This window comes from Haemaphysalis longicornis, unplaced genomic scaffold (genome assembly GCF_048455015.1).
Source record: "Haemaphysalis longicornis isolate Haplotype H1 unplaced genomic scaffold, Haemaphysalis longicornis Haplotype H1 scaffold_13, whole genome shotgun sequence".
Classification (NCBI taxonomy): domain Eukaryota; kingdom Metazoa; phylum Arthropoda; class Arachnida; order Ixodida; family Ixodidae; genus Haemaphysalis; species Haemaphysalis longicornis.
In genome coordinates, this window is record NW_027526233.1 from 36,843,341 (window position 1) to 36,856,942 (window position 13,602).

General features: G+C 52.6%; 1 protein-coding gene across 1 annotated transcript; it reads right to left on the reverse strand.

Moving 5' to 3' along the window:
- Positions 1–231: 231 nt before the first annotated feature.
- On the reverse strand, positions 232–9,704 carry LOC144163783 (uncharacterized). Its single transcript, XM_077694503.1, has 4 exons — positions 8,826–9,704; positions 5,953–6,138; positions 4,145–4,312; positions 232–270 (listed from the first exon to the last, which is right to left on the reverse strand). Exons 1-4 carry the CDS (start codon positions 9,702–9,704, stop codon positions 232–234), a joined length of 1,272 nt encoding a protein of 423 aa, XP_077550629.1.
- Positions 9,705–13,602: the final 3,898 nt, after the last annotated feature.

Consider the following 13,602-nt stretch of genomic DNA (forward strand, 5'->3'; position numbering starts at 1 on the left):
GCGGTTGAAACGTTCGGTGAGTCCATTGGTCTGAGGGTGATACGCCGTGGTGGTGCGATGGATCGTGCGGCCGGATTTAAGAAGGGCCTCAATATCTTCAGATAAAACAACCCTTCCTCGATCACTGAGGAGTTCACGGGGCGCCCCATGCCGTAAAATGAAGTGCCGAAGTAGGAAGGAGGCTACTTCGCGTTCGGTAGCAGCAGGTAGCAGCAGCCTCGGCGTACCGGGTCATGTAGTCGACAGCAACAATGACCCATCGGTAGCCATCTGCAGAGCAAGGAAGAGGTCCATAAAGGTCGATTCCTACACGGTTTAATGGTCTTGCTGGACACGGTAAGGGCTGCAAAGGCCCAGTTCCTTGGCGGGGAGGATATTTTCGGCGTTGGCATCGAACACACGAACGGACGTATTGACGAACAAAGCGGTACATGCCTCGCCAGTAGTATTGCAAGAGCAAACACTGGTATGTTTTGGGGACACCCGCGTGGGCGCAATGTGGCTCTCCGTGAAAATAGGCACACATTTCAGAGCGTAGGTGGCCCGGAAGTACTAAGAGCCACTTGCGACCTTGGGGTTGGTGGTTGCGACGGAAAAGCAGTCCGTCGCGAAGGGCAAAGTGCGACGCTTGCCGGCATAGTGTCCGAGATGTAGCGTTCGTTGATGAGCCAGACAGAAAGTCCAACATGGAGGAAATCCAAGGGTCTTTCTTTTGCTCGGATGGCATAGAGTGGATCTCCCATGGCGACACGTAGCCGCCGGAGCTCGAGACCCGGTCGCTGTCTTGAGGCAGCGGGGAGCGCGAAAGGGCTTCAGCATCATTGTACCGCCGACCTGAGGAATACGTGACGCGAAAGTCATACTCCTGTAGCCGCAAAGCCCAGCGCGCTAGCCAACCAGAAGGATCTTTGAGCGAGGACAACCAACAAAGCGCGTGGTGATCTGTGACAACATGGACATGGCGCCCGTAGAGGTACGGGCGAAACTTCGCAAGCGCCCAAATAACGGCCAGGCATTCTCTATCGGTAACAGAATAATTTGTCTCGGCCTTTGTTAGCGTGCGACTTGCATAACCAACGACATACCCGTCATATCCTGCCTTGCGCTGAGCGAGAACTGCCCCCAAACCAACTTCGCTCGTGTCCGTGTGAATCTCGGTAGGGGCCTCAGGATCGAAATGGCGCAGGATTGGCGGAGATGTGAGGAGATGGCGCAGTTTAGTAAATGCGTCGTCGCAGGCTGTGGACCACTCACAGATGCCGCCTTCTTTGTTGAGAAGCTTTGAGAAAGGCGCCATGAGAGATGCAAAGTTGCGAACGAATCGGCGAAAGTATGAACACAGCCCAAAGAAGCTGCGGAGGGCCTTCACTGTTGTCGGCTTGGGGAATTCCGCCACAGCAAGTGACTTGGCAGGCTCCGGCAGGACACCAGCTTTGGAGACAACGTGGCCAAGGATAGTAAGCTCTCGGGCAGCAAAACGGCACTTCTTCAGGTTGAGCTTAAGGCCTTCGGTCGTCAAGCACGTCAAAATTTGCTCAAGTCGAATCAGATGCGTCGAAAAATCGGGACAGAAGATCACAATATCATCGAGGTAACAAACGCACGTCTGCCATTTGAGTCCACGGAGAATATTATCCATCATCCGCTCGAAGGTTGCAGGCGCATTGCAGAGGCCAAACGGAATAACGTTAAACTCGCACAGGCCGTCAGGAGTAATAAAGGCCGTTTTTGCAAGATCAGCCTCTGCCATGGGGACCTGCCAATAACCCCAGCGTAAATAAATACAGGAAAAGAACTCTGCGTCTTGTAGACAATCGAAAGCGTCATCAATTCGCGGCAAAGGATATACGTCCTTGCAAGTTATCTTGTTGAGCCGTCGTTAATCGACGCAAAACCGAATAGAGCCCTCCTTCTTGACACGCACTACCGGCGATGCCCATGGACTGGTGGAGGGTTGAATCACACCGCGTTGGAGCATGTCCTCGACTTGTTCATCGATTCCGCGGCGTTCAGTGGGGGAAACACGGTAGGGACGTTGCCGTAAGGGTGCATGACCACCGGTATCGATGGTGTGTTCGACTGTAGTGGTACGTCCCAGACCAGTCTGGGCAGAATCAAAAGACGTCCGAAATCGGTTCAGCAGTGCGAGAAGCTGGTCTCATTGGGACGGTGAAAGGTCGGCACCAATGGCGCGAAGGAAGACGTCTGCAGACGGGGGGATTTTGCTGCTGAAGGAGCACACAGTCTACTGATTTCAAGCGGCGTTGAATAGTCGGGAACAGCCACAGCGATAACAGAATAGACGGTCTCGACATGGCCGATGCACTCTCTGCGTTACAAGGTGCACGGGCACGAGCCGTAGTTGGAAAGGAGAACTGTAGTTTGGCTGTTACGGATGGGAAGCAGGGAGAAAGGAAGCTGAAGACAACGTCGCTGGTGAAACAGGTCAGAAGGCGTAAAGAGTACTGTCGCATTGGACAAAAGTGGGCAGTATAAAGAAGCTGAAAGAGGAGGAATGCTAACTTCTTCCGTGAGTACCAGTTTGATGGCAAAAGGAACGGGCGGTTCATCAGCGGTATGATCCATGAACGGGAAGAGCTCTACTTCGGCACGGCCACAGTCAATCACAGCTCCATGTTCAGAAAAGAAGTCCCACCCCAGTATGACATCGTGGGAACAGGAAGGCAGGACAACGAACTGAACAGCATACATGACGTCCCGAATAACCACACGGGCAGTGCACACGCCAGTTGAATCAATGGGGTGAGCCATAGCAGTCCGTAATGAGAATCCAAGATGCGGCGTCCTAACCTTCTTCAAGCGGCGGCAAAGTTTGGCGTGCATGACAGAAACAGCGGCTCCAGTATCGACAACGGCAAAGATTTAAGCGCCATCTATGGTAATACCAATGACGTTTGCGGGAGAGAGAGGAGGCCTTGGGCAGATCGACGACGGCGCAGTTGTTGCCTCCGGAACTGCGGCGCCTAGGTTTTCCCTTCCGTTGGAACAGGACGACGACGCATGGGAGATAGTGAGCGGCGTCGCGGTGATGAAGACCGACGGCTTCCGAAGTCACGACTATAGGGCGGCATAAATGTCATCGGCGAGTACGCGGTGGCCTCCTGCATGAGTGGGGAATGGGCGTAGGCAGAAGCTGCGGCAGGTTTGCGTCCTGTCACCGTGGCGCCGCGGCAATAGCGTGCCACGTGTTCAGGAGCCCCACAGGCAAAGCAAATTGGGCGATTGTCCAGCGTCCTCCAAGGGTTGGTGAGCGAGGGACCAGACAACACCGGCGGACGTAAAGGCCGGGTGGTAGGGAAAACGACGGGGCTCCGAGGCATGTACCTGACAGCGACTTCAGCGTAAGGTCGTTGAGGGATAGAGTCGGCAAAGTGTATTGGAGCGGCCATCGTCACGGGGTGCATAGAGTCTGCATAAGGCAGGGTTGAAGTCGCTGAAGGGTATGGTGGCGGCATAGGGCACAGGGGCAACAACGGGGCTTGACGGCAGTGCAGCTGGGAGGGAGTCAGCGACTTGCTGCTGGGCAACGGTCCTAAGTTCACGGCTGAGAGAAAGTTTTTGCTCGGGCACATAGTTGATGATGGGGCTACTGCCGAGCCACTTCCTCGCGCACAAACTGCTGGATCCGTTGAAACAAGGTACCGTCGCCGTCTTTAGCGGCCAAGCTGAAAACAAACTGATTTTCTGCGAGGGGTCGCCGAGTGAGAGCCCTTTGCTTCCGCAACTCGTCGTAACTCTGGCAAATAGTAACGCCGTCGGCCACAGTTTGGCGGTTTTTCGCCAGCAGCATATGAAAGGCATCGTCGTCTATGCCTTTCAAATTGTGTTTTATCCTTTCTGGTTCGGGCATGGCACTGTCAATCTTACGGCACAGGGCGACAGCATCCTCAATGTAAGAAGTGAAGTTTTCACCCCTTTTCTGTGCCCGCTCACGCAAACGCTGCTCTGAGAGGAGTTTTCGAGCAGCGGGGCGGCCGAATGCTTTTATGAAGTCGTCTTTAAACTCAGGCCACGTTTTAAGACGTGCCGCGTTGTTCCAGAACCATTGCTCTGCGAGCCCAGTCAAGGTAAATTCGACATTATTCAGCTTGAGGCGGTCGTCCCAGTGGTTATGGGTACTCACCCTTTCAAAAGTAACAATGCAGTCCTGTCCGTCTTTCTCCTCGGTGCCGTTGAATGAGGGAGGGTCCTGCTCACGAATTGCACCTGCGCAGTTGATGGGTGTTGGGGCAGGCTGGGGGTCATCGTTGCGAGACATGCTGGGAGGGTCGAGTAGTCCAAGTGGCACTGGCTACCACCCGCAAATGCAGGAAATAAAAAAATAGCTTAACATAAATACCCGGAAAAAATGTGGGGAAACAACCCCACCGGTAGTGTAGTGGTCATTGCACCAGACCGGTATTCTGCAGGTCATGGGTTCAGATCGCAACCGGTGGGCACTTTTTCACCACTTTCTTTCCGAATAAAAATTCTTCATCCGTTTCTATGACCTACGGTATTCCCCCCTCTGCTTTCCGAGGTTTTCTAGACTGCCAACACTCATTCTTTCTCGCTATCTCTCTCTCTCACCCCATGTATATATCTCACCCCACCCCCTATATATATCTATATATATTGAAAGGCGGTTTAATGGCTAACAAGCAGTAAAAGCGAGAGGCGGGAAGCAGCGCAGTCTGTTCCAGGTAAACCGGATAGGGGATCGCTGATCTGACCACAAGGACGCACAGAGATGATACCAGCTTGATGCTTCCGGCACATACCCGAACAGGGATTGGACGATCGAGGTCCGTGAGTCCTTTCACTTCTCTTCATTACAATCACCCTCCGCCGAAGAGAGAGCCACCCTGGCGACCTACGGCGAGTGCAGCACAATGGGATCGTAATAGGGCTTTAGGCGAGAGACGTGGCAAGTTTCGCGGCCGCGACGGCGAAGGTCTTCCGTTGGCTTCAGTGGTTCTTCAACGTAGTTAACGGGGGAGGAAGAATCGATGACACGGTAGGGGCCGTGATATTTAGAAAGGAGCTTTGAGGAGAGACCAGGAGTGGCAGATGGTATCCACAGCCAAACGAGATCGCCAGCACTGTAAGAAGTCGATGAGTGCCCTGGTCATGACGGTGCTTCTGTTGAGCTTGGTCGTTCGACGTAAACGAACGTGCGAGCAGGCGGCACTCTTCTGCATGGCGCGTTGCGTCGGAAAGGAGATGGCATTCGGACGGATCAGGGCTGTAGGGAAGAATGGTATCCATTGTACACGATGGCTCCCGTCCGTATAAAAAAAAGAAAGGTGAAAAACCTGTAGTGGTCTGCACGGCCGTGTTGTAAGCGAACGTTACCAACGGTAGCACGGAATCCCAGTTAGAATGGTCGGGCGCGACATACTTTGCGATCATGTCCCCAAGCGTGCGGTTGAATCTTTCTGCCAGTCCATTGGTTTGGGGATGGTAGGCGGATGTGGTGCGGTGCACAATTTTGCATTCTGCGAGGAGCGCTTCGATGGCCTGAGAGAGGAATACACGCCCCCAATCGCTTAGGAGTTCCCGTGGTGCACCGTGGCGTAGGACGAGGGAGTGCAGAAGGAATGCACCAACCTCACGTGCCGTGGAAGCGGGAAGCGCTGCTGTTTCGGCATAGCGGGTTAGGTAATCTACTGCCACAACTATCCACCGGTTACCAGAAGAAGAGTATGGCAGTGGGCCGTATAGATCAATGCCAACGCGCTCATACGGACGAACGGGGCACGGCAGGGGCTGCAGCGGGCCGGCTGGCTTGGAGACAGGCGACTTACGTCGTTGACAATGAGTACAGGCACGAACAAATCTTCGCACAAAGCTGTACATACCACGCCAGTAGTATCTTTGACGAAGTCGGGTATAGGTCTTCAAGAGCCCCCCGTGAGCACTCTGCGGATCATCGTGGTAAGCGGCACACACCTCCACGCGGAGGCTCCATGGAACCACAAGGAGCCACTTGCGGCCGTCCGGCATGTAGTTGCGGCGGTAGAAGAGGTTGTCGCGAATGGCAAAGTGAGCAGCCTGGCGACGCAGGGCTCTAGGCTGAGGAAGGGTCGACGGTGAAGACAGGAAGTTGACGATAGTAGCGATCCATGGATCTCCTTTCTGCTGGGAAGCCATGTCTAAGAGAGTATGCGACGCCAAGGTAGAGTCCGTTGTGCTGAGGCGTGCCGTATCAGCGGACACCGGGGAGCGAGAGAGGGCGTCGGCGTCAGAATGCTTGCGGCCGGATCGATACATAACACGAATGTCGAATTCTTGGAGACGGAGGGCCCAACGAGCAAGTCGTCTCATGGGGTCTTTGAGAGATGACAGCCAGCACAATGCGTGGTGGTCGGTGACAACATCAAAGGGGCGGCCATAAATATAGGGGCGGAATTTGGTGAGCGCCCAAACTATGGCCAAGCATTCCTTTTCGGTCACGGAATTATTTCCCTCGGCCTTGGTTAAAGTTCGACTTGCATACGCTACAACGTATTCGTCGTAGTTGGGCTTCCGTTGGGCGAGCACTGCACCGAGACCGACGCCACTGGCGTCAGTGTGCACCTCCGTAGGAGCTGCTGGGTCGTAATGCCGGAGGATAGGTGGTGAGATTAACAGACGTCGCAAGGAAGAAAATGCTTCATCACAATCCGGGGACCACGCAGAAAGAGCGTTATCACCGTTCAGCAGTCTTGTTAGGGGGGAAACGATGGTAGCGAAATTTCTGACGAAGCGTCGGAAATAGGAACAGAGCCCGATGAAGCTGCGGAGGGTTTTCAAGGACGTCGGCTTCGGAAAGTCGGCGACAGCACGTAGCTTATCGGGATCAGGCGACACACCGTCTTTTGAAACAACGTGGCCCAGAATAGTCAACTTGCGCGCACCAAAACGACATTTCTTTAAGTTTAGTTGGAGGCCGGCAGCGGTGAGACACGCCAGGATCTGGTGGAGACGAGTTAGGTGCGTGTCAAAATCGGGAGAGAATACGACGACGTCTTCTAAGTAACAAAGACATATATGCCACTTGAGACCACGCAAGATGTTATCCATCATTCTCTCGAATGTGGCAGGTGCATTACATAAGCCAAATGGCATGACGTTAAATTCATACAAACCGTCCGGGGTAACAAAGGCGGTCTTGGGGCGGTCCGATTCCACAACCGGCACTTGCCAGTAGCTCGAGCGCAAATCAAGGGACGAGAAGAATTCCGCACCGTGTAAAGAATCGAGAGCGTCGTCGATGCGAGGGAGCGGATAAACGTCCTTGCGGGTAATTTTGTTAAGGCGGCGGTAGTCAACACAGAAGCGCAAAGACCCATCTTTTTTTGTTACGAGGACCACGGGCGATGATCATGGGCTTTGGGACGGCCGAATGACGCCGCGCTGTAGCATGTCATCCACGTGCTCACTAATAACACCACGTTCCGGCCCCGACACACGGTAGGGTCGTTGTCGCAAGGGAGCATGATCGCCTGTGTCGATGTGATGGGTGAACGTTTTACCCAACGGAGCTTGTGCACAGTCAAAGGAAGAACGGAACTTGTTAAGAAGGGCGAGAAGCTGCGTGCGCTGTGTTGGATCCAAATCGACGTCCAGGGACTGTTCGAACACGTCGGCGGACAGTGAAGCTTCGGTTGAAATGGCCGAGTCCAGGGCAGTGAGCGAAAGCGCAGCGGGATCATCGCAAACGTCGAAGCGGCTGATGGAGCGCATAGCTTCAACATGGCCAATTGACTCTCCAGGGAGCAGGCTGACAGAACAGTGGGTTTGATTAGAGATAAACATTCTCGTACGCCCACCTTGCACTGTAAGAACGGCGAATGGGAGTGGCAACTCCTGCCGGCGAACAAAAAGGTTGCATGGTGTGAATAGGACAGGTCCATGGGGTACGGGCGCACTAGCAAGGTCAACCATTACGGAACTTAGCGGCGGGATATCGACGTCTTCGTCCACGGTACTCTTCCATTTACCAAACAAATGCTCAGACAGCGGCAGATCGCTCTGGGAAATAAGTTCAATCTCAGCCTTGGCACAGTCAATTACTGCGTTATGGCTTGACAAGAAGTCGAATCCAAGAATAACGTCATGGGAACATGAAGACAAAACAACGAATTCGATGGTGTAGACAGTGTCTTGGATAACTACTCGAGCAGTGCATGCAGCCAGTGGGGACACATGTTCAGCACTTGCCGTTCGAAGCGAAAGTCCCGACAGTGGCGTCATAACCTTTTTCAGATAGCGGCATAGTTTCACACTAATAACAGAAATCGCGGCACCAGTATCGACAAGAGCAAGAATAGGAACTCCTTCAACAACTACGTCGACGACATTTTTCAGAGATACACGAGGACTTTGATAGTTTGCTACGTACGAAGTTCGTGCCTCCGGAACTGCGGGAATTAGTTTCACGCGTCATGAGGCGCTGACTGACGACGCATAGGAGAGATGGAGCGGCGATGAGGAGAAGGCGATCGGTGACTCGCGAACGTCTGATGGTCGGATTGAAAGGATGGTGTCGGCGGTCCGGCAGGTGCGCGACGGGGAGCTTGGCGGGAAACATACACTGGACTATGAGATGCTTCAACCTGCTGCATTGCACGGCGACAGTAACGTGCTACATGTCCTGGGAGACGACAGGAAAAGCATATAGGTCGGTTGTCCTGAGTGCGCCACGGATTCGTCTGCTGTACAGCCAATGGCGCGGGACGGCGGAACTGGGAGACTGGCTGAAGAGTGAACGTCACAGGCGCTGGTATGTAGGGTCCAAACGAGGGGACAAAGGAGTGGACAAGTGGCGGGGCAGCCCTTGCCGCGCATTCGGCGTACGTCAACGGAGCGGTCACTGGGGGTGCTATGGTAGCCATGGTTGGAACAGTCAGCGGGGCAGCGGGTGTAGGTGACTGGTGTGCAGGTGATAGGGCTTCGGCGACCTGCTCCCTGACGGTGCGCTGAACAGCTTGAGGCAAACTTGGTGCAGGCTGCTCTTCAAAGGGTACCAGCGAAAGTTGCCGAGCGACCTCTTCCCGGACGAAGTCCTTAATCCTCATCTCAAGCGATGCTTGTTCAGAGCTAAACGATAAACTTGACAGTTCTGCGCCCGTCCCGAGCGACTGTCGAACAAAACTCCTCTGCCGCCGCAGCTGATCATAGCTTTGGCAGAGCTTAATTATCTCAGCCACGGTCTTTGGGTCTTTGGACATCAACATCTGAAACGCGTCGTCTTCAATTCCTTTCAGTATGTGCCGAATCTTTTCTTGCTCAGACATATCCATGTTGATACGCCTGCAGAGATCCACAACGTCTTCGATATAACTCGTGAAATTCTCCCCGGGCTGCTGCGCGCGTACGCGAAGACACTGTTCAGCGTGCAGTTTCCGCACCGCTGGCCTGTTGAACGCCTCTGCGAAGAGGGTTTTGAATTCGCCCCACGTTCTGATGGTCCTGCCGTTGTTCCAAAACCAGACCTCAGCCACTTCCCTAAGGTAATACTCGACATTGCTCAGCTTAGCTTTGTCATCCCACTTGTTGTAGACGCTCACTCGCTCAAATGTGGACAACCAATCATCGGCATCATAATCACCTTTGCCGGTGAAAAAGGGCGGGTCACGCTGACGGATGGTGCCGGCACAGATGACCGGTGGCACCGGTGATGGTGGCTGTTGGCCTACGTCGACGAGGTTGACGGGCATTGGTACAGTGCGGTTGCGAAGCTCCAGGTTGGTTCACCTCGTACCCAGCTCCTCCACCACTTGAAAGGCGGTTTATTGGCTAACAAGCAGTAAAAGCGAGAGGCGGGAAGCAGCGCAGTCTGTTCCAGGTGAACCGGATAGGGGATCGCTGATCTGACCACAAGGACGCACAGAGATGATGCCAGCTTGATGCTTCCGGCACATACCCGAACAGGGATTGGACGATTGAGGTCCGTGAGTCCTTTCACGTCTCTTCATTACAATATATATATATAGATATATATATAAATATATATATACTTTTACCTTCTTTTATATATATATATAAAAGAAGGTCCCCTTCTCCCCATGTAGTCAGAGTGGCGCTGGCTACCACCCTCAAGTGTCATATATACTCCTAGTAAAATTAAATAGCTCAGAAAGTGAAGGAGAACACATTCGCCCAGATAGCCGAATTGGTAAGGCATTCGACATGTAACCGAAAGGCGTGGGTTCGGTCCCCAATCTGGGCGCGTGTTTTTCTTTCTTTCTTCTGTATGTTTAAAAAAATGTTCGCTTCATTAACCGTAGTAAAAAAGAAAATAGCCTAACCACACCCCTATGCCTCCGTTGGCGTCGTAGACTGCTGACCTATCTTTCTGTATTTCCTCAACGAGCCTCTGATTTCCTTACTATATTATTCTGCGAAAGCCTAGCGAGGGTCTCGGTGCTGGCAGCCTTGATGCCTAGGCAGCGTAAGAGGGCTTCCCGCCAGTTACCCGCTCATGACAGGCTGTAGACGTTGGCACGCCCCGGGGGTTGAAAAGAAGGTCCCCTTGTCCCCGTGTAGTCAAAGTGGCGCTGGCTACCACCCTCAAGTGTCATATATACTCCTAGTAAAATTAAATAGCCCAGAAAGTGAAGGAGAACACAGTCGCCCAGATAGCCGAATTGGTAAGGCATTCGACATGTAATCGAAAGGCGTGGATTCGGTCCCCACTCTGGGCGCGTGTTTTTATTTCTTTCTTCTGTATGTTTAAAAAAAGGTTCGCTTCATTAACCGTATTAAAAAAGAAAAGAGCCTAACCACACCCCTATGCCTCCTTTGGCGTCGTAGACTGCTGACCTATCTTTCTGTATTTCCTCATCGAGCCCCTCATTTCCTTACTATATTATTCTGCGAAAGCCTAGCGAGGGTCTCGGTGCTGGCAGCCTTGATGCCTAGGCAGCATAAGAGGGCTTCCCGCCAGTTACCCGCTCATGACAGGCTGTAGACGTTGGAGTCACGCCCCGGGGGTTGAAAAGAAGGTCCCCTTCTCCCCGTGTAGTCAGAGTGGCGCTGGCTACCACCCTCAAGTGTCATATATACTCCTAGTAAAATTAAATAGCTCAGAAAGTGAAGGAGAACACAGTCGCCCAGACAGCCGAATTGGTAAGGCATTCGACATGTAATCGAAAGGCGTGGGCTCGGTCGCCACTCTGGGTTGCGTGTTTTTCTTTCTTTCTTCTGTATGTTTAAAAAAATGTTCGCTTCATTAACCGTAGTAAAAAAGAAAAGAGCCTAAGAACCCCTAAGAAAATAACCCCTATGCCTCCTTTGGCGTCGTAGACTGCTGACCTATCTTTCTGTATTTCCTCAACGAGCCCCTCAATTCCTTACTATATATATATATATATATATATTTATGTTTATATAGATATACATTGTTAAAGAGAAACTCTACCTCGACGTTCCTGTAGAGGGACGGGATCTTTTATTCGTGGACGAGAGGTCACCGCATGAGGGGACGCTGAAACTGCAACCAGCTTTACGCGCGGCTGAGTCTGAGAGTCTGAGCGAGAGTGTCCTCTTCCTCGTTGACATCCGGCGCATACCGACATATGGGGATATGCCCGTTATGACTGAAGCTCCTCATACTTCCAGCTACATACGTGCAAGCTCCAATACCCCCGGCCAAAAGAGCAAGCCGTTCTGGCGACCGCCCTGCACGACACGAGCGGGTCATAGTAGTGCTCTAGCCGGGCGACATGAACTGTGTCATGCACCCGACGGCGGCCGTCCGAAGTGGGCGTTACAAGATCAAGAACATATTTCACCGGCGACGTCTTCTGGCGCTACTGGTATTCCGATGTAAATTGAGGAGCTTGCTAGTGACATTCGTCGGCGCGTCGAGCGACGTCTATCACTGGCATAAATTCGGAGGCGTGAGGTCGGTAAGGAAGTATAGTGTCGAGCATGCATAAAGCCTCACGACCATAGAACTAAAAGAACGGCGAAATTCCTGCGGTTATTTGCTTAGCGGTGTTGTACGCATTTGTTACAAAAGGAAGGACTAGCTCCCAATTGGAATGGTCTGAGGAAATGTACATTGCGATCGTATCCCCCAGTGTGCGGTTAAACCGTGCCGTCAGACAATTAGTCTGTGGGTGGTTTGATGTGCTTTTGCGGTCGACAGCGTTGCATTCATCTACAAAGGTTTCCACGACGTCAGAGGAGAACAGGCGACCTGGATCACTGAGTAGCTCGCGAGGAGCACCATGGCGGAGATAGAACTGGATGAAAACGGACCCTACTTCTAGACCAATGGCGGCCTGTAGCAAAGCTGTTTCGGAGTAACTCATTATATTATCAATGGCGACAATAATCAAGCGGTTACCAGCAGCTGTGCTGGGAAGTGGGCCGTAGAAATCAATGCCCAGTCGGTCGAAAGGACCCGATGGACAGGGAAATGGCTGCAGTGGAGCGCACCGGTGTCTTGCGGAGGAGTCTTACGGCGTTGACTGTCTGGGCAGGATTAAAACAAACTTTTTCGCAAAGGTATCATCCCGCGCCAGTACAAGACAAGTGTAAGGCGCTCGTACATTTTAAGGACTCTAGAGGGAGCACACTACGCGTAGTTCTGAAATAAAGAGCACATTTTCTTGTGTAGGTGGCGAGGCATCACTAGCAGTTATTTTCACCCTTCTTTGGGGTAGTTGCGGCGGTACAGGAGTTCTTCACTAACGGTGCAGTGGGGAGCTTGCCGACGCAGTGATCTTGGAGCAGCGTTTGCCTAAGGTCATAAGAGGTAATCGAGAATCGAGGTTATCTACGGATCCTTAGCAGCCATGCCCGCTATGGCGAGAGGCGCAAGGATGTTATCTGACCTCGACAAAGTCGCGACGTCTGATGGAAGCGGAGAGCGGGAAAGGGCCTCAGCGTCGTTACGCTCAAGCCCTGACATGTCCAGAACACGGCTGTCATACTCGTTAAATTTGAGGGTCAGGCGGTCGACGTGATCAGATGGATCCTTTATGAAGACAACCAACACAAAGCATGATGATCTGTCACGTCGTCAAACGGGCGTTCGTACATTTAGGGGCGAAACTTGATGATGGTGCAAACAATAGCCAAACATTCCTTCTCTGTTACAGAGTAGTTCGCTTCCGCTTTCGCCAATGTAGGACTCGCATACCGACTACGTATTCCTCATAGCCGTTCTGTTGTTGGGCGAGGACTGCACGTTCTCCCATACCGTTTGCATCGGTGTGAAGTTCGGTTGGCGCACGCGGATCGAAATATCTGAGTGTTGGTGGCGACGTAAGAAAACAACGTGACCTCAGAAAAGGGAGTTCGGAGTGAGTGAACCAGTCAGAACTTTCCCACTTCCAAGGAGAAGTTGCGTGAGGGCAGCAATAATGGAGGCAAAGTATCGTACAAAGCGCCGGAAATAGGAGCAGAGGTCGATAAATCTTCTCGGGTCCATCCCTGCAATTGGATTTAGAAACTCCGCTACCGCATGGAGATCTGCGGTATCCGGGAACACAACGTCTTTCGAAACAACACGGCCCGAAGTGAAGTTTTTGAGATGCGAAGCGGCACTTTTTAGGCTGAGCGGCCTACCGGCAGAAGTAACGTATTTCAATACTTGTTCTAGGA